This window comes from Lepus europaeus, chromosome X (genome assembly GCF_033115175.1).
Source record: "Lepus europaeus isolate LE1 chromosome X, mLepTim1.pri, whole genome shotgun sequence".
In the NCBI taxonomy this organism is placed as follows: Eukaryota; Metazoa; Chordata; class Mammalia; order Lagomorpha; family Leporidae; genus Lepus; species Lepus europaeus.
Window position 1 is genome coordinate 86,556,648 of NC_084850.1, and position 21,161 is coordinate 86,577,808.

Sequence of the window (21,161 nt, forward strand, 5' to 3'; positions counted from 1 at the left end):
TTAATAAATGGTGCAATGACAAATAGACCAGTAGAGCAAACACTTCAGAAACAATCTTGCACATATTCAGATGCCTGATTTATGACAAAGGTGACACTGCAGAGAAGTGTGAGGAATGATACGGCTTATGATAAACAACATTAGATCTGTTGAATATCTATATGGAAAATAAGAGATCTTGGCCTCTCTATCTAACTATATATAAAAGCCAATTCTAGGTGGACTGCAGATGTAAATGTGAATGGTAAAAATATAAAGCTTCTAGGAGATAATATGAGAGAATATTTACATGGTCTCAAAATAGGAAAATGTTTCTTAAATGGAACATAAAACACTAATCATAAAATACTGAAATACGAGACTAACACATTAAAATCAAAAATGCTCATTCACCAAAGTATATCATAAAGAAAGATAAGACAAAGAATTGTTTGAGTCATTACTGCTGCTTCCTAGGGTCTGCATTAGCAGAGATCTGGAGTCAGGAGCAGGAGTAGGGTATTGAATCCAGGTACTCTGATATGGGACATGGGTATTTTATCTAGTGTCTTACCCGCTAGGCCATATGCCTGACCCTCCTTTTACTTTTTATCATCAGCAACTGTGTCTCCAACTGGGGAGAGTTTTCTAACAAAAAAAAAAATACAAAAATGGCTCACAGCCAGAGTACATAAGGAATTCCTAAAAATTGATAACAAAGGACAGATAGCTTGACAGAAAAATAAGCCAAAAAACCTGTTCCAGAACTTCATAGAAGATATAAAAATGGATAATAAACGTATGAAAGGAGCACAACCTCACCAGTCTTCTCAGAATTGCCCATTAAAATCATGAGATATTATTACACACTTAGCCATCAGCATGGTTACGATGAAAAAGACTGACAATACCGAGTGTTAGTAAGGATGTGGAACAATTGGAATTCTCATACATGGCTGGGGTGGCATGTAAATTGGTATGATCGCTTAGCAAAACCATTATTGTCAATAAAGAAATTGCATTCCTCATGACCCAGCAACTCTAATTCTAGGTATACTCTCAACAGAAATTCAAATACATGTAACCAAAAGACATGTACAATAATACTGGTATCAACATTATTCATAATAACTCCAAACTGGAAATAATTTATATTTTTCACTAAATGAATAAATAAATAAATAAATACATAAATAAATAAGATCTATTCAAACACTGGAAATATAAATATATATAAGTACAAATAAAAAAACTACAGTTGCATACCATAGGAATGGACATCCCAAACAGTGTTAAGCAAAATACATCAATCCCAAAAGACTACATTGATTTCATTTACATCAAGTTCAATGTGGGCAAAACTAATCTGCCATGTTAGAAGTCAGGTTAGGGGCTGGTGCTGTGGCATAGTGGGCTAAGCCACTTGCAGTGCCAGCATACCATATGGGCACTGGTTCGTATCCCAGCTGCTCCTCTTCCAATCCAGCTCTCTGCTATGGCCTGGGAAAGCAGCAGAGGATGACCCAAGTGCTTGGGCCTCTGCATGCATGTGGGAGACCTGGAAGAAGCTCCTGGCTCCTGGCTTCAGATCAGCTCAGCTCCGGCCATTGTGGCCATTTGGGAAGTGAACCAGAGGATGGAAGACCTTTCTCTCTGTCTCTTCCTCTTTCTGTCTGTCTCTCAAATATATAATAAAAATTCAGAAAAACAGAAGTCAGAGTAGTCATTAACTTTGGAGAGCAAGAATGATATAGCAATAAGGATGGGGGAAATAGGGGATGCAGGGTGCTACTAATGTTTTATTTCTTGACTGGGTGCTTGTAGTAATTCATCAAATTGTATAATTATGATCTGTGCATTTTTCTGTATGTGTTATACAACATTTAAAAAGTACAGAAAACTAAAGAAAGGGAAGAAATGAAGAGCTAAATGCTTGATATTTATAGAGGAGTCAGAGACAGCAGCCCTTTTTGAGGGCTGTCCTAAAAGCAAGCCAAACATTTTTTCTCTTGGTAGTGTTCTTGGGAATTAAATGGCTTCAGAAGTTCTCCAGTACAAACAAATTTTCTCTATAAGGTATTTATAGATAAATTACAGATTATCATTCACAAGATCTAAGAGAGAGATGATGAGATCTAATAGCAAGTAAAACAAAACATCAAGTGATATATTGCAGAAAGCTTTTTCTACCATCTTTGATGTAAAGCATGAAACTTGGAGATGGATCGCATAAGGATCTTCTCCATTCCACTTTCTAATTATTTTAGAAATCAATGGAACATTACCAGTGGTCCTATTTACTTACCTAAGTATAGCTGATAGTTCACAGGCCTTGAAAGACCTGAGGAAAACAGGTCTATTACATAAACAGAAAATGTCTTTGTTTTACATAAACATCTCTGAAATCCCCGAATAATATTCAACTCCACAAGTATTTGATGACTCTAAATGTAACCAGCACCATGTCAGGCATTGTGGAGAAAGACAAAAAAGAAGACAGATTTCTGAGGAGCTAGAAACTCTAATGTAAAGACATAAGATTTATTAAAAACACAAGAGCAATAACAACTAGAGAATGATTCTGAGAGGATATGGTGGGTGAGTTGTAGGAGTAGAGTTACTGAGAAAAAAATAGATGGGTATAATGAAGCTAGTTGATTAAAAGCTTTGAGTGTCACACTGAAAAGTCTGGACTTAAACCCGTAGAAACTATTTTATCTGTATCCTACCTTCCTAAAAACAAAACAAACAAAAACCAGTGAGTTTATTCATTACGCTCACTTTAAATCACTTTAAGTGATTCCTAATTATTTTCTTGATTGATAATAAGTAATGTCAAATCTAGATACATAGTGGTATGTCTAGTAATGCCACAAGTGTTTCGTAGAACATTCATATTGACTTCGATTATACCACCTGAAATAATTATGAAAATATTCCAAAGGTTCCCAACAATTCTGAATAAACCCTTAGCAATCTATCTATAGCTCAGACTGTCACTTGGGGCAATGAGTTGAATGAGATGTACTTTTTCAAGCATTAAAAGATGTCGAATATTTAACATTGCATCTGGCACAGCAGGCTTTCTCCAAGGATTTACTGAGCTGGATTGTTAAATTACACCAACATATTGACCACAAAACTCATCTCTCTTATGGTTTGGTAGACTTTGATCATATCCCTCCCTCAAACTTTCTCCAAATTGAAAAAACAACTAGAAGATCTCTCAATCCTTTTGATCAATTTAATTGAGTTTCTGGGGACTTTTATCAGCTGTTAGGTTTTTCTTGAGGAGCAGCTACCAGAATTTCCTCTCTGACTGTACATGCAAGTCTACTTTTGATCTTTTACATGGAGAAGATAAAGGTTTTGTTCCATTGTTTTTGACATATTTCCTAATGATGCCTACCATATTCTTAACCTTTGAAGATCACACTCACAACTGGATCTACTTCTCCATAAAATGATCAATAGTGATTTTTATTTCAATTATTCTACTCTAATAATCATATTGTGTATGTATTATCTTAAGTCAGACACTAATGAAATGAATCTAGCCCTTGAGATTATCTCCACCAAGTATTCAGATAAATCTATAGTTACCTGGCTATTCTAGTTGAAGGGGACAGTTTAGATTCTAGAAGGTCCAATGTGAGAGTGAGAGAGAGAGAGAGAGAGAGAGAGAGAGAGAGAGAAATCTTATCTATCTGTTGGTTTACTCCCCAAATGCCCACAATAGCTGAAGCTGGGAGGCAGGAATACAATTTAGGTCTCCCATATGTGGTGGCAGAAACCCATTACTTGACCCATCTCTGCTGCCTCCTAGGGAGGCAGAGATCTGGAGTCAGGGGCAAAGGTAGAATATTGAATCAAGGTAACTCTGATATGGGACAAGGGCATCTTACCTAGTCTTAACTGCTAGGCCAAATGCCTGCCTCTCCTCTCACTTTTTATCATCAGCAACTGTGTCCCCACTGGGGAGACTTTTCTTTTTCCTTGGAGAACTTTGCTTATCTCTCTGCTATTTATCCCAACTTCTCTATCTTCTTTTTTGTATCCTGTTTAAAAAGGCTTTTAAATTGAGAGATGATACACATACATTTACATTGATTTCAAGGTCCCATTCTAGAGTCATAACTGAGAATTCAGAGTCTATCATCTCATGAGCATGGATAGGTTTACTTTTGCCTAATTGTGTGACCTTACACAATTTATGCCTCTGACTTTTCTGCCCAATTAGGTGAGATCATGAAATCTTCCTGCATTTTCTTCTTATCAGTTTGCCTTCACTCCTTTCAGATAAACTAGTGAGAAACCTGAATGCACTGCCCATTGAAGGGTGCATATTTTTATCTTTCTTTTTCTCCATCCAAGAGTTGCTGTAACAGCAGCTGTTTGTGTTGAAAAACTAAAATATAAAAATATGACCTACGTGGCCAAATCCCACAAGGCTGTTTACTTCCTTATTTATGAATCAGAATCTGTCAGCACAACTTAGAATTTTGACTGTCAGCAGATACTGCAATTAAATGTCCCTACAAAGCCAGCAGAGGGTGCACCAGGGCACTAGAAATTTACCCAAAATGTAGCAGTATTAATTTAATTCTAGTAGCCAGTCAACTTTTTATTTTCTTTTTTTAAATTTGTTACATGCTAAGACTAATATCCTCAAGAGTAACTTAAGTCAAATCTGGATTAAAATTCCTTCAGAGAATACTGCAAGTATCCTGAAAATGAACGTCAGGAGAATGAGGAACACATGGTTAAACTTAGTCTATTCAAAATCTAGGTGGAATAGAATGAAATTATATAGCTCTATGCTCTCTCTTTTGTAGAATTTCTACTATGGCGCTCCATCCTTTTTCCCCCTAAGTGGCCCTACGGAGGAATGAATGCTGAACTCGGAGTCAAGAGAGCAACTCCATCCTAGTTTTGACTGTAGTGGTGTGACCTTGAGCAAGTCACTTCCCCCTCAAGGCCTATGTGTTCCCCAAGGGAATCAAACAAAATGGGCTCATATGACCCTTCACAATTCTAAAAAAACCCACTTGATGTCAACTAATGTGAGGAGCCAGTATCCTTGTTTCTACTGCTCAAAAAGTCTAACACAGAAAGAATAAAGCACAGAAGAGAGAAAGCTGTGTTTAAATCCAGACAGAACTATTTTAATGCTATGCAAAGGGCAGGCAACTAAATGCCACTACAGACTTGTGAGAGTCCCATGCCATCACAGAACCCCTAGAGTACAGCTGTCCTGCTAATCCTTAGTCTATAAACATAGCTCTGTCCATTCTGAATGCCAAAAAGTCTTGGTCACCATTTGACTAAGGAAGTTGAATTCTGTCATCTTTTCACATAATATCAATGTTCAGCAGCTAAGTATTTCTACTGGGCATTGAAAGATAGTTATATAAAGGAGCTAGAATCCTAGTTAATTATCGTTTAGCTACAGTGTTTAAAGTTTCAAGTATGAGAAGCACGTCTGCTGATTCTCTTCTTTGATAAGAGGTTATATAAATTGGAGTGTGCTAGCAAGACATTTTAAGGCTCAGGGCAACTTTGCAATGTACATCGTAAAAAAAAAGTGTCAATCTTAACATTACAAAATGATCGTGAATGTGATGCCTCTTATCAAGTGTACAACTTTGGGTGGGAGGTCAAAGTAGCACAAATCATGTTTACAGAGTAGTGGCAGTGTTTCTGGATGTGGTGGTAAATATAGAAGGCCTGAGTCTCTCCCTTCAAGGAACTTATTTGCACAACTTGCCAGCTTCCCCAAGAGGTACCTATCATTCTTCTCCTCAAAAGGATCTTTGGACCCTTCTCCTAACGTTCACATATAAGGCAAAAGATGGCAATCAAGACAATATTCCCATTATATGCACTAAACTTTCTATAATAAATAGAAAACAAACACCAAAGCTAATGGTTTGCTAATAAAGGCACAAACACCATAAAGCTTGAAAGAAAAAAAAAACAGAAAACACTGCTCTTGGGAGACTACTACTACTTCCATTGGTCGATGCCTGTTCTCTAGCAAGCAGTAGGGAAAATGCTTCACACCTACCCTTTCCACAGCACCCCCGTCAACACACATACACACCTCACTCAAGAGTCAGAACCAGCAAGCAAAGGGTGAGTTTTATTTCCATAGATTTTTTAAATTGCTGTTCAGACGTTGTCTAGCAAGACAGCATATTTCTACCAGAATTCCTCAGGGGCGCTGATCCTCACCAGAACGCCTAGTACAATCAGTCTCAAATTGCAGGTAAGTGTGAACAAGCCCACGTTCTGGTCAGCGCACAAGGACCCCGCGCTGAAAAGACTGTTCCGAAGTTGTTTCAACGGGCGTGGAGCAGTTATTACAGCTGTTTACAGCTCCAACTCCAAAGGAGAGCCTGCTAGTGCTGGCATCAGCTCTGGACACGAAAAAACAAGCACCGCGGGCAGAGAACTTCCCCAGGAGCACCAGGGCCAAGCTTCGCCGTTAGTCGGCCAGGGGGGCAGCGCGGGCACCTCCTCGCCGCAGCCCGGGCGGGAGCGTCGCCAACTTCGCCCGAGGCAGCCCGGAGCCCGGAGCGGTGGGTGCAGGCTAGAGTTTGCAAGGCAAGGAGGACCGGAGAGAGTGTAGGTGAGCTGGGCCGGGAACCGAGGACAACCTGCTGTGGGCAACCTCTCCCCAGCTCGCCTGCCCCCCTCCCCAGTGCTGCCCTCTCACTTGGCTCGAGGTGGCAAAGTCCTCCCCCGGCCCCGTGGTGGAAGGCCCTCGCCCTTCCCACAAGGGGAGGGGGCCCCCGCCGCCGCCGCCCCTACTAGGTGACTCACCTGGTGCCCGTCCTGGGAGTCGGGGGAGAGTGTGGTTTCTCCGGGTTCCAAAGGCTGCTGCTGAGGGGACGGCTGCCCGAGGTGGCGGGTGATGGGAGCGTCGGGGTCGAGGCCACCGGGGTTGCTCAGGGTGCCAGAGGTGCCCGCGCCGCCCAGGCGGGACTCGGCTCCGCGTTCCCGCCGCAACTCGGAGCGCAACTCTAGGTAGCAGCACAACGTCAGCAGGTGGAGGGCCAGCGAGAGGCCAAAGAAACCCAGGAAGAGTCGGCAGCTGTTCCCTTCGCCTGCCCGGGCAGGGGCCCCGCGACAGCCGCAGCCCTGGCTCCCTCGCTCCCGTGGCGCTGCCGCAGGCAGGGGTTCCCTGCGCTCAACCTCGGGGTAGCCCATGGCCTCCGGAGACACCTACTCTCTGAGGCCCGGGAGCCGCTGCGTCCGCCTCAGCCCTTCACGACCCCTGACAGGCGGCTACTGTCCTGCCATCGGCTGGGGGCTGCAGGGACCCGTTCCTGCGCGACGGTGGCTGGGCGGGACGGAGCAGGGAGCAGCCGCATGTGCAGCTCCACTCCGAGGGGTGGGAAAGGGAGGAGGAGGGGCGGGAGAGAGGGGCTGCTCTCTGCCCGCCGAGGGAATGAGGGAGGAGTGCCCGGCCGACCCCGCCCCATCCCTCTAGGGGCTGCCGGGACGCCCAACCACAGGGCCCGCCAAGCCTCGGCGCCCCGCCCCCTGCCGTTCCGCCCTGGCCTCCAGCCGTGGGGCGGGGCCTGGGGATGGGAGGGTTTGCCTCAGCCTGACGGCCCCACCCAGCTCGTCCCGCTTGCCCCGTTCCAGTTGGTGACTGCCGTTGTCGTTCAGTCTCGGACTCCGCCCCAATTTAACCCTTTAGCGACAATCCGGGGGAGGGAAGGAGGGGGAGGCTAAGAATTTGGGAACCTTGGAAAGAAAGTAGAGCAAAGAAAAGGGGGCAGAAACCAGCATTAATAGAAATGTTTGCAATTAACTGCAGTTGTTAATAACATCATCCAGTACTTATCTGTTGCTTTCAATCTTCAAAGCGTTTAACAGACGTTAAACTAATTAAAACAGTTCTGGGTTTGGAATGAAACTATGCCTGCTGTGTTTGCAATCCAATGGCTCGCCAGAAGAAAAGGAGACCCAGGAGCCTGGGAGCCAGAGGGACTTTGAATCAGGCAGCCTCACTCCTCCAGTGAATCTGGGGACCTGCTCTAAGTCATGGAGAAGGGACCCACGCCAAGTGGAATTGAAGTAGCATTGCCCCACAAAAGGTGAAACACTCTTCTGGGATTTCCTGATATGTTAATTAATTCAGCAAATATATATTGATCCCTTTACAACGCAGCAAATGCTGTATGAGATAATCCGTAGCCAGAATAGTTTTCTCTTCACTGCTGCAAGAACATATGCCCTCAATGAGAAAATGGGGAAACCGAGGGCCAAAAGGAGGTGGATTTTTACAAGGATGGTCCGTGGAATGGCCAGACACTATTGGCATCTCTATGTGCAGGCAACTGTTCTGGCCTTTCCACCCCTCCCAGCCTTCCCTTGGAGTACTCCCTGGGGGAAGTTCAACAAGTCAGCCAAATGTTCCAGATGTACACTGCTGCAACTGCAGCATCTTCAACAGCTGCACCAATCGGAAACTGGTTCAGAGCAAAAAAAGAAAAAAGGCAACTATCATAGCAATAGATCCTGAAATGAAGGATGGAATGAATTACTTAAGTCAAAAGCCATCATTGACAGTCATTGACAGGAATTACTAGTCTCAGATTTTAGAGAGCTAAATGACCATAGCCAAATAAATACATTGGAAGGTACTTTCAAGTGTTGGTGGAAAATGGAATTAAAAGATGTTTATTTTAGTGCAAAAAAAACCTTTGAAATCCATGAATAATTTTTTCATGGTATACACTTTCCATGAACATTTTGAAGACTCCTTATATGCATGGATTTCAGAATTCTTTTGCACCAAACTAAACTTATCTTCTACTTCCACAAACATTTTTTGAAGTACACTCATAGGTTCCATAGCCAGTATGCATTCTCATTTTGGTGTTTTTGACAAGTGAATAGTTAGCAATTTTATTGACTTGAAGCAGGCATTTTGAGTACCATCAAGGAGACACATGAGGACCAGGAACACTCACGGGTAGGCCTAAGACCTAGGTTCATGGTAGAAAAGAAAAACAGAAGGAAATAGAAAAGAAGATGAAAAGAGAAACAAAACAAAATCAAAAGTATGTGGTGGAGAAGTCAGCCCAAAGAGCAATAAGGCCACCAGCCTTTAATATATTATTCACAGACAATTTTTCTTCCATATTCTTTGTGGACAGTTTCCATATTTCAAAAACATCTTTTTTTAACTTCTACGCATGAAGTACAAAGTTTGCAAAGTATATCATCATCATATAGACAAGGGGGGGAGGACAATTTAACAACTGCTCTCAAGTCCTGCTTGTCCAAACCAGGAATTCTAGATACTAGGAAAACTGCCAGGCTGATTTACCTTAATTATCACAGCTCAGAATTATTGGGGAGAATGTTAGACCAGGAGTCATGAGACTTCATCCTGCCCACTAGTTTGCTAGGTCACTCTGAGCAAGCCACTGCTTTTTCTTAGCCTTATTTTCTCCAACAGTAAAATGAGGAATTTGAACTTTTTACAGCTATTTCATTGTGTTTTATCTGTGTTATCACTGGCTGTGTTGATTTTGTTGCACACATAGTTTAAAGAGGCTGACACTTCTCCCTCTAAAATGAAAAGGAAATAAAATGCCAGCCCTCTCCTGGTGGTAGTCATGATGTTCAGGGGCCATACTGGCCTCAACTCAGCATGCTCTACCAGGCTTTAACAGCTTGACTGAGACCCTGGATTGCACCATGGTCCTCAGAAGCCCCAGGAGTTGCATTTGACCTGAGGCTTCACTTTGGTTCCCCTGAGGAAGAACATATGCTTTTATATGCAATAGAAATGCTGGAATGGGGCAATCCAGTGAGGAATGGATGTGGTTATATTTTAAAGTGTTTTAAAGTGTTCCTTCAGCTTGTTTCTATGCTTCCATAAGTACCCTGTACCCTACAGCTCAGGCTTCAAAATGACAGCCTGAAGCTCAGCCACATCCAGCCATGAAGTGTTTGGTCTATGATTGGCTAAAATTTTGGCTTTTAAAAAAATCAGTTTCCAGCATTTAGAAGTCTGGAGATTTCACATTTTAAAAAAATCCAGATTTCCTGCATTGTTATTTCAGAAAACATCAGAAGACCTGTTAACATTGGATTCACAGCCCCTTTTGGCTACATTCAGTTAGAACTTCCCCCTTGAGACAAGCATGAGCAATGGAATTCCACACTGCCATCTCTAGCTCTTTCCTCTAGTCTCCAGTATTTTCCTTGTCACTCATTTACTTTACCTGTCTAACTCCATGTATTACAGGAGCCAAGATATCAGCTCCTTGGCATAACCCATAAGCTGCATCTCCAGCATTACCTTCTACCCTCCTACATGATAGCCACGCTCCCACACTATTAAATCCACTGATCCTTCTCATATCCCCATGCCTTTACACAGGCTGATTTCTTTGCCAGGTCTGCCCCTGCCTCTGAAACCTGATAAGTTCTTCAAGAATCAACTCACACGTTCTCTCTGATATAGTCACACAACCCACTGCAAACAGATTTTCTTTAATGCTTTCAGTGCACCCTGAGCATTCTTCAATGATATCACTTACTATTTTTGAATGTTTCACACAGCTTTCTCACCACTTAACTGTGAGCTCTTTGATGGTAAGAACTATGCCCGTTCCATTTTGGTATACCCAGTACTTAGCATAGCGCCTACCACATTGTAGGCACCAGTATTGTTTGTCAAATGAAGAAGACATGAAGTTGGCCACAGTAAACTAGACTATCTAGAATTCCTAAAAGGGAAATGGACCAAGGGATGATTTTCAGTACAGTTAAGAAGCACTACCCTGGGACCAGTGTCTGGACAAACCGCTTGCTGTGTCTGCATTCCATATTGGAATGTAGATTCTAGTCCATCTGTTCCACTTCCTATCCAGCTCCCTGCTAATGCACCAGGGAAAACAGCAGATGATGGCCCAAATACATGGGAGCCTAATACACATGTGGGAGACCCAGGTGGAATTCCAGATTCCCGGCTTAGGCATATTGCTGTCATTTGAGAAGTGAACCAGCAGATGGAGGACTTTCTCTCTCTCTCTCTCTCTCTCTCTCTCTCTCTCTCTCTCTCTCTCTCTCATTCTGCCTTTCAAATAAATAAATTAAAAGCTCTTAAAAAAAAGAAGTACTACCTGAGTACAGAGCTAAATAACACATGGAAAGATACAAAGAAAATAGAACCAAATGACATTTGTGTGATTAACCTCTTATTTGTGACAGTTGCAGATAATCTAGAAAAATAAAAAATCACAAATTCAAACATCATCGCTTTATAGTATCTCACTGCCCTTTCTCGTCCCTCAAGCTTCTCTCCCTACTTTTGTTTGTCAGGGCCTAATATCAAAATAATACTGGCTGACAACCCCTGAATAATAAATATTCAAAACAAGTTGTCGATCTCTGAATCCCCACCAACTAAGTGGAATATGCTAAGAAGTTGAGTAGGATGGAGCCAGTGTTGCCGCACAGTAGCTTAAGCCATGACCTGCAATGTTATCTGAAATGAGCACCAGTTTGAGTCCCAGCACCTCTACTTCTGATCCAGCTCCCTGGTAATGTGCCTGGGAAAGCAGTGAAGATGGCCCAAGTGCTTGGACCCCTGCCACCCATATGGAAGATCCAGATGGAGTTCCAGGGTCCTGACTTCAGCCTGTCCCAGCCTCAGCTGTTGTCACCATTTGGGAAATGAAGAAATAGATGGAAGATATCTCTCTCCTTCTCTTTCTCTCTCTGTAACTCTGCCTTTCAAATAAATAAATAAATCTTTTTTAAAAAAAAACTTGGGTAGGGACTGATTTTAAGTACATCTTAGCTCTCGTTAATGCACAGAACAAATAATTGACGTAGAGATCAGAGAGGTGAATCTCTGACCCATGTAGTATTAAAGCAGACACTTGGGAAGAACATAAACTACAGACTTAGATCCTGGTTTGAATTCCAACTTGCTCCTTCACCAGCTGTGACTTAGGAAGAATGATTTTCTTGATTTTACTCATCATATAGAATCTGAGTTTTCTCATCTGTAAAATGGAGATGGCAATTATATAGTTTGTAAAATAACTGTACTCAAACAGGATGTATAAAAAAGGGAAAACTTTCCTTCTGTCCTCTGAGAGTTCAACAATGGAGTGAGTCTATGAAACAAACCAACAGGTGGCAGATTACCAGGAGAAAAAGATCCTCAGATTTGTTGTATACATGGTGACATCACATCCAAGGAAAGGGAATACTCCAAAACCCAGTGAGATCTAGAAGCTTATGTATCTTCACAGGAAGATGGGGAGGGGAGATGTAGGCAACTGGATTATTTTGGGCAAAAATGAATGGGCCCTCAGAAGAATAGGTGACAGACAGTGACAAAGCTAATCTGGGTGTGGTGTGAGCCTCCACTCTCCTATCCTGTGATATGAGTTTAATCTTCCCTGGTTGATGAGATTCCTAATTGTGTTCCTTTTGGAGGATTTCTGTTTACCCAGATAAAGGAAGTTCAGAGAAAGCTGCTGTCTGAATTTGCTGTTCCCCAAATGCCCTCAGCTTGAAGTCCAAAGCAGCATATTTTGAGGTGACAACTCCTGGAGTTCTTCAGATGCTATATGTCAAAATGTCTTGCACATAATAAATGCACAGTGAATATTATCTCCACTGTGAAGACTTCCATCAAAGGGTATAAGAGAATAAACATGCAGAAGTACTCAAGAATGTGGCAGAAACATAGAAAGGCACCTATATACTTTACCTTCACCAAATACTGGCCCCCTTTATGTCATTCTTAAATTAAGATAGGACCTATATATGTTCTCAGTCCTTCCCTTGACTGGTTGGCTCATATATCCAACTTCTCCATTTTCACTTGAATGTTGAGTAGATGCCTCACACTCAACATACTCAAAAGCAACCCCAAATGTATACATCTTTGTTCTTCTGCATCTCAGCAAATGACAACTCCATCCTCCCATTGCTCAGGGCAAAAACTTTCAGGTGATCTTGGAAGAAATACCTTGAGCACCCCACAGCCAATCTGTTAGCAAACACTGTCAGATCTGCATTTAGAGATATCTGGGGGTAGTTTTTTCCCTAGCAGTTAAGATGCCACCAGGCATGCCTGCATCCCATTTGTAGTACCTGGATTCCAGTTCCAACTCTGACTCCCGATTTCAGCTTCTTGCTTATGTGCACTTTGGAAGGCAGCAGGTGATGGCTCAAGTAATTGTGTCCCTGCCATCAATTGAGAAGCTCAGATAAAGTTCCCAGATATTACAGGCATTTGGGAGAGTAAACCAGAGAATAGAAGTGCTCGCTCTCGCTCTCTCTCTCTCTCTCAAATAAAATAAATAAGTAAATAATTTAAAAAAAAACTAGATTCAGAACTTGACCGTTTCTCACCACCTCCCTGTTATCACTCTGGTCCAAGCCCCTTGCCCTCTCACCTGGATAACTACTAGATCACCACACACTTCTGCCAGGTCTCTCAGTCTTTGTCCTTGCCATCTATAGTCTGTTTCCTACCCTGCAGTCAGAGGCATTCTGTTGAAATGTTGTTAGAGCCTGTCATTCCTCTGTTCCAAGTCCTCCAGTGGCTATCTGTCACTCTGGGAGTCCTCGCCTTAGCCTACAAGGTCTTACATGATCTGACTACCAGCCACTTCCCAGGGCTCCTCTCCTATCACTACTTTCCTCTTCGTTCACTCTGCTCCAGACATGCTGGGATCTCAGCTGTTCCTTGGACCTGCAAAGCATGCTCCTGTCTAAGGGTCTTTTCACTTGCATGTCATTCTGTCTGAAATGCTATGCCTGCTTACTTCTTCTAAGCTGCTTTCTTCTTAACTGTTACCTCATCAGAGAACCTTTCCTTGACCAATTTCCCATCACTTTCTTTCCCCTTATTTTGCTGACTTTTTCTTCTTAGCACCTAGCACAGTCTGACATGTTATATATTTCTTTGTTGATTGTGCAACTGCCCTGAAGCCACAACCAGAATATCATTGCCGTGAGGACAGATATTTTTGTCTGCTTTGTTCACTGTTTTATTTAAAGGTCCAAGAATAGTACTTGGCACCAAAAAGAAGGCTTTCAGTAATGTTTGTTGATGGAATGAATGAATTCCTCTCCTAGTAGGAGGAGAGAGGCAGGAGAACTGCTCCGATGTGTCACCAGATAGGCGAGGGCTTTTCTTCCTCTCCTTTTGAATGAGGCAACTCCCCCAGAGAAGGATGCTCAGGATCACACAGCCGACTAGAGAGCAGAGAAGGAAGGGAGACACTGGTTGAACATTTATCTCCTGGGTGCCAGCTTCCATACTAATCTCTGTGTGAGTTTAGCTTCAGCCACGTTTCACCAATGAGGAGATTCACAGAGACTAAATGACTGGCTCAAATTCACACAACAACTAAAGTAGAGTCTGAACTTGAATCCAGGTCTGAATGGTTCAAAAATGCCATGCTCTGTTCTCAGATTTACCTCTCAGCTGCTAATAGATCCAAAATTCAGCTTCAGAGGTGGTGAGATTCCTGGAGTGGCAAGAGTGCTAAACAAACTGGAAGTCAGGGTTTCTTCTCCTTCCTGCCTGGGAGCTGCCACCACCACCTTTTTGCCCCAACTCCCAGACCACTGTTAATGCTGTGGTTAGATGAATGTGCTTAATTCTGGGTCCTATCAGCTCATTCTCTTGCACAGGATTCCTGAATAATTTCCCATTGACTATAGATAGAACAGTAGTATAACTCCTTAGCCTGATGCCCAAGGTCCTCCCATCTAGTTCATGGCTATGCTGCTGCTAGGCCTCCACAAACCCCTGCCTCTGAACTGCAATTCTCATTGTCCAGGAGTCAACACAGATATTCCTGCCTCTTTGCTGACATCACTCCCTTTCTTCTTTTTAATTTCCTTTCCCTTCCTCTTTGCCTATTTGAAATTGGCACATTCAAGGCCCAGTGCAAGTCCCTCCTCCCCTCGCCCCCCTCTGACACCACACCGACCCTGCCTGCACACAGTACTGTCCACCAGGACACCTTGCCTGTACAACTCATCTGACACTCAGAGCGTTTCACTCACACTCGCTAATTCCATGCTGCGTGACGCTCTCATTTCCCTAGCTTATAGCCAATGCACCCCAAAGGACAAGACCCTGTCTGTCTTAGCCTCCACAGGGTCTACCTCAAGCGGATGCTTACCAAATCCTTGTTAATGGATTAAAGACTGCAGAGATGAATTTTAAGCAGGGGTTTGAAGGCAGAAGTTTGACAGAGAGAAGACAGCTGCTCGAGGTGGAAAGCAAAGTAAAATAAAATGTTGAGCACATTTATATAGCAAGGCTGCCAGGAGTATGCAAAAAAAAAAAAATTCAAAACACACATTGAAGGAAAGGGGAAGAACAGCAAATCTGTTACTTGCTATAGGAAATAACTATAGCCATGACTGGCATAGAAATGTTTGCAGAAATCCATGAAGCGGTGATAAAGAGAAATTCTTCTTGCTGAAAGGGAGCAAGATGGCACAACATTAGCATGGAATATTCATTTTTGCAACAAGGTCTTTGGCTACTCACGGGTGGCTGAGCATATGGGAAGGCTCTCACTCCATGAGAGGCATTTTTCATTCAAAAATAGAAGACTTGGTTGCTGGCAGCAAGTCTTTTGCATCTGTGTCCTCTGCAATTATGTGTGAGTCCCTCTACTCAGGCCAGTGAGTGGCCTGGAAACACATACCACATATTCCATGTGTATCACATAGCGAGATCACAGATTTCAGTTTGGGAAGAGTAGGGCTTTAAGAAAAATCGTTGGCAGTGTTTTTGCAGATTCTCACATCCTCCAAACAACTTAGTGTGATGGATACGGTGGTCACTTGACCTCATTTACAGAAGCAAGTGAAGCTCAGAGAGGTAGAATGACTTATCCAAGGTCACACAGAAAATATCGCCGATTCTTAATTTGGGTGTTTTTTTTTGTGATAAAACTGTCGTATTTATCCATCATACTTATGTTTACTTAGTTGATCTGGCTAAAGAGCTTAATGACTATGCCCACAATCTGCATTTCTTAATCATGAGAATTAGGAAACAGACCCCAAGGATCTGAGCCCTGCGAAGTCAGGCACTCTTCAGAATGTGATCTTGGTTCTATAATAAGCAACCTATGATAGGGTTTGGAAGAATGTGGAGTTATAATGGCTTTCCCCACATCACCCCAGCCCCTCCCAACTAGATTACCTTGAGGGAGTACTATTGACTTTGGTTGTTTTAAGCATCATGGCCATTCAGCAGACATTCACAGAGTACCTGCTATGTGTCAGACATAGCTCAAAGTGGTGGGTATACACTAGAGGGCAAAAATGAAGGATTAATGCAATGTATAATTAGCACAGATTTTTTGAAAAACAAAGAACTCTGTTCTCACAAATTCCACATAACAACACAGTGCCTTTAAATGGCCTTGTCTCTCCTCCTCTGAGTTGGACCAGACACAGACACATTCCGATGTCCTTAAAGTTTCAGGGTCTCAAAACATTGACCAAAAGATACAGCTTGGGCCAGTTCAAAGACTTTCCTTAAAACAACTCTGAAAACGAACAGCCCTGGGCTAAGAAATGCTAGGTAAACAGCCTATGGTTAGAATTTAAGTAACCTTCTTATCTGCTTAGCATTGCTGAGTAAAAGCCCAGGAAAGGATTCTACAAAGTACCAGTGGCTTCTGGAAGGATGGAAATCATGAAAGCCTAGGTCTAAGGTGAGCAGTCAATGCCTAAAGACAAGCTCTCAGGTGAACTGAATATTAAGGACATCAGTGCCTCATATTTTTACACATGTGTACACACATATTTTCATTATATACATGTGTGTGCTTGTATGTATAATAGAATTAGGATGAGTAAGAGGAGATATGGGAGGATTGTTAAAATGTGAAACATTATACAAATGCTAAGATACCAGCTACCTTGAGTACCTACTATGTGTCAGGCATTGTGTTGAACAAGAAAAATTACATTATGTTTATCTCATTTGATCTTCAGGGACAACCTTGCAAGGTACAGTTTTTTTTTCTGCATGTTAGAATAAAAAACAAGCCTAGAGAAAAGTGAAGTGATGTTTCTGACATAGTAAATGGTAGTATGGAGATTCAAATCCAGACCTAGCCTGATGTAAAAGGTCACCTTCTTTCCATCATACCATGATGAACAATTTACTTTCCACACTTAGAAAGCCAAGGAATAGGGAGTTTTCTGTTCCTTGAAGCTGGAATCTATTCAGTATTTGATATGGATACCCCTTCCTTATCCCAATATGATCTTAGAGTCTAGTGGGACGATAAGATACTGTAGCTAAGACAAATTCGATCTTAAAAATCAGGAAACTAAATAAAAGAATTCTAGCAGAAGAAAATGCAGACCCAGCAGATTACATGAGGTAAAGAGAAATGATGGGGTGCCTAGTGGTAAAGGAGGTCTGCTACCACCAAAGAACAGCCTCAGTAGTAATTTTGCAGTGGACCTTGTATTGAATCTTTCATTTGTCCACTCATTACTTCATTAATTTATCCATCCACTTTTCAAAGTGTTTTTGAGCTCTGGGAATAGGCACTCACAGTTCATGCAACTTCCATGAACTGTGTGAACAAATGAATAAATACCCAGGAGGCGAAATTCAGAGTACCATAGGCTTACAGCAATCTTGACTGCCATCTTATTTTTTTTTCACACAAGTTCAGTTTGATCATTTTAAGGACTTTGTTTTTCCTGTCGACTCTATGTTCAATTAACACTGGGAATAGAGGCTTTGCTTGACTGAAATGTGCTTTACAGCAAAAGCCACTATAGAGTAAACTTCCACAAACTAACTCCTTTGCAAAGAGACTGGAAGCTAAGCTTTACCTAGCAACAGAAAATAGAATCCAAAGAAGCAGGAGTTCATACTTTAGAGAAAGAATCTGCCCTTATAAATGTGCCAAATTGCTTGGGAAAGGAGACAGCCACTGAGAGGAAGGAGCTGGCACCCCAGAGAAGTTACATGATTAAGGTGACATTAGTACTCACTAGAACTTGGACCCTTGGGTTCAAAGGCCTTGTCCCTGGAAAACCAGGTGTAGCGCCTCAAGTTTAGCAGAGTTCCACTGCAGCCCCCAAAGTTCACTCTCATGCTCAGTTTCTGTTGCTCATTCAAGAGGTCAGAACTGGAAGGCCCTTTGGAGACCACTTAGTCAAACATAACCAAAGCACAGAAAGCCTAAGAACCTTACCTTTAAGTTAATGGACGAGCAAAAGTACAACAAATGCTTATCTATGGATAAGAGCCATCTGTGTTATTCTCAGTTTTCTGCAACTTGTGAAACTGTTAAATACCTCAATGCCAAAGAAAGACACAGATAACCCAGAAGAGTGCACACATCAGAACATCCAGTAATCTCTTTTACCATTCAGTCTTTCATAATTTGCCTTGCGCTTAGAAAGAGCTATTGCAATCAGACTGCTTTAAGGTCAGCAGCCCCCATAACCCTTGGGGCCCAGATTAGGGAGACACTCCAGGGGTTGGACTAAGAAAACTGCTGGAAGTGTAATTTGACACCTAAAAGAGAATTAGCAATGCCCGTGATGGATTAAAGGAACCCAGGGTGGCTTTTCCAAAGCCTCAGGAGCGAGGAAATCTGACAAGTGTAGAGATCCACCCCTAAGACTGAAAGCAGCTGGTGATGGCTTGAGAAGGTTTGTGTAAAGGAAAACACATGTCTCCCTTTGCTACTCTATCTTGCAGAGCTGGGCTCAGGACATCTGGTTGAAATACAACACCTTGATTCTTGCCTGGCAACAAAGTACAAGTAAATACAATCCCCATGAGCAGGCTCACTGGGAAATTTCAGGAACACATTAGGAAGGACTGTGAATTCCAATTTTTCCAGCACTTCATGTATTGTGTAACTGATTTTCTATTAAGTGCCTATACACCTTTGAGTTTTATGTATGTCTGAAAATCAGTAGAAATCCAAACCCTAAAAGCACACTGGAGTCTTTCCATTGATGGTTTTCTCCACTCTTCCGCTGCATTTGACAGCTTCTTCTCATTGACTAGCTTGGTGATACCTGGCACCCTGGCATCGCCCATGTATTGCGGAAGAGCAACATGTGACATGTGGCTAAGGGTAATCTGAGCGCTTTTGTAGTCATCCCCCCTTTTTTTCCCAGCTCTCTAGCAACAACCCACACCATTAAGTAGGCAGATAAGTTGTAAAACACACAATTCATACACACACAAAACACAGAGTTTTTTTTTAATTTTTAATAAACGCATCACACTAGGAGTCAGGAACCATCAATTCTAATCCCAGATCTAAGATTTCTTCTGATATCTAGATGGTGTAATTTAGCACATTCAATTATGCTGGTACTAAAGAGCAATAATGAGATACCATTTTATTATTATTAACGTAGTAAAAAAATTTCAAGCACATGTTGGTTTGACTCAGGGGGAGAGAATGGAAAGCTACTCCCATACAGATCCAGTAGCACGACAAATTAGAACAATTCTTTGGAAGGGTAATTTGGCAACACTCATATATACCATAAGTCATAAAGATATTCATACCCTTTTACATGTTAATTCCACTTTTGAGATTTTGTCATTAAGAAAACCACTCAAAAGAAGGATAAAAGTATATGTACAAAAATTTTATAATGCCATTAGATTCATCTCCAAAAAATCAGTAATTGCCAAATGTCCGACAAAATGCATAGTTTAGTGAATTAAGACATAAACATTAAATAGAATATGATGTAGACAATAAAAATCATAATTCTGAGGATTGCAGTAAACACAGAAAAGCCCAAGAACCCAAGATCAATAAATTTGAGACAGAAATTAGAATACACAATTTTGTAGACATTTTCCTTGGAACTATATAAAATTATATCTCCAGATAAAGATCACAAGAGATGCATAAAAAATTATGCCTCCTCATAAGATTACAGATAAACATATTTCCTTTTGCTTTTCTTTTTCTAAAGGACTTATTTGTTTCAAAGGCAGAGCAACAGAGAGAGACAGCTAGGTACTCACACACACATGTAAACACACACACACAGATTCTCCATCTGCTGGTTCATTCCCCAAATAGTTGCAATGACTAGGGATGGTCCAGGCTGAAGCCAGGAGCCAGGAATTCCATCCTGGTCTCTGACAAGGGTGGCAGGGACCCAAGCATTTGGCCCATGTTCTATTGCTTTCCTGGGTACATTAGCAAGGGAGCTGGATTAGAAGCAGAGCAACCAGGACTCAAACTAGCACTCAGATATGGGATGCTGGCGTCACAGGCGGCGGTTTAACTCACTGTGCCACAACACCTGCTCTCCTTTTATTTTTTTTTTCTTTCATAAGATACAGCTACTAAAATAAGTTAAAAATACATTTAAAACAAATAAATAAGTGAAACAAGTGCTGGTCTAAGACCTAGAAGCCCAATATTAGAATCTCTTCTCTCTGTGGACTGACCTTCCAGATCTACTAGCTCCTGTCATCTGCTTCTAATCCTGGAGGAGAGAAAGGGAGAAAAAAAGGGGTGTTGTTAAAGGAGAAGTACCCAAGAAAATGTGCCTGTGACATCCAGAAGACGCATTGTCGCTGAATCCCTCTGCTCAAGGATTGTACTGAACGGGTTGAGCATTCCAATGGGCTACAGTGCCTTCCATGCCTCCATTTAAGTTTATTTTACAGTAGAAAATATTTGCTTTCAGTGATTGAGAGAATAAATATTTCTTTTCTGGAGGGCATAATAGTTACTTTTTATTTCCTTAAATGTTAGTTTGAAGAGACGATATAACAATAATAAAGAACACTTCAAAATCATAACATCTGTAATTCTATTATGGGAAGTTTTCCCTCTCTGAGTGTTACCGTCAATGGGCATGAATGAATTTTATATATTTGCAATTACATGTCATTTTGAATTTTATGTTTTCCCTTACCATTATATCATAAGCATGTTTTTATCCCCACAGTCTTCATAGTTATTTCAATTACTGCATATTCATGCTGTTGATGGATCATCATTTATTCAACCATATACTTGATGTTGGTCATCCTAAGTTGTGCCCAATTTTTTGCTATACTTTCATTTCATTCCGATGAAAAGGAAAGAGTTCTTTATAAGAGTATTGTGTAGCTGATTAAGGTAAAAGCC

The 21,161-nt window shown here is 41.7% G+C and overlaps 1 protein-coding gene across 3 annotated transcripts in view; it reads right to left on the reverse strand.

The window, feature by feature from the left end:
* Window positions 1–7,398, reverse strand: part of EDA (ectodysplasin A) — a 359,228-nt gene extending 351,830 nt beyond the window's left edge. For all 3 annotated transcript variants that reach the window (XM_062183941.1, XM_062183940.1, XM_062183939.1), the window contains exon 1: window positions 6,805–7,398. In XM_062183941.1, the coding sequence (XP_062039925.1) occupies window positions 6,805–7,191 (387 nt within the window). In that variant the 5' untranslated portion in view covers window positions 7,192–7,398. The remainder of the gene's footprint in view (window positions 1–6,804) is intronic.
* Window positions 7,399–21,161: the final 13,763 nt, after the last annotated feature.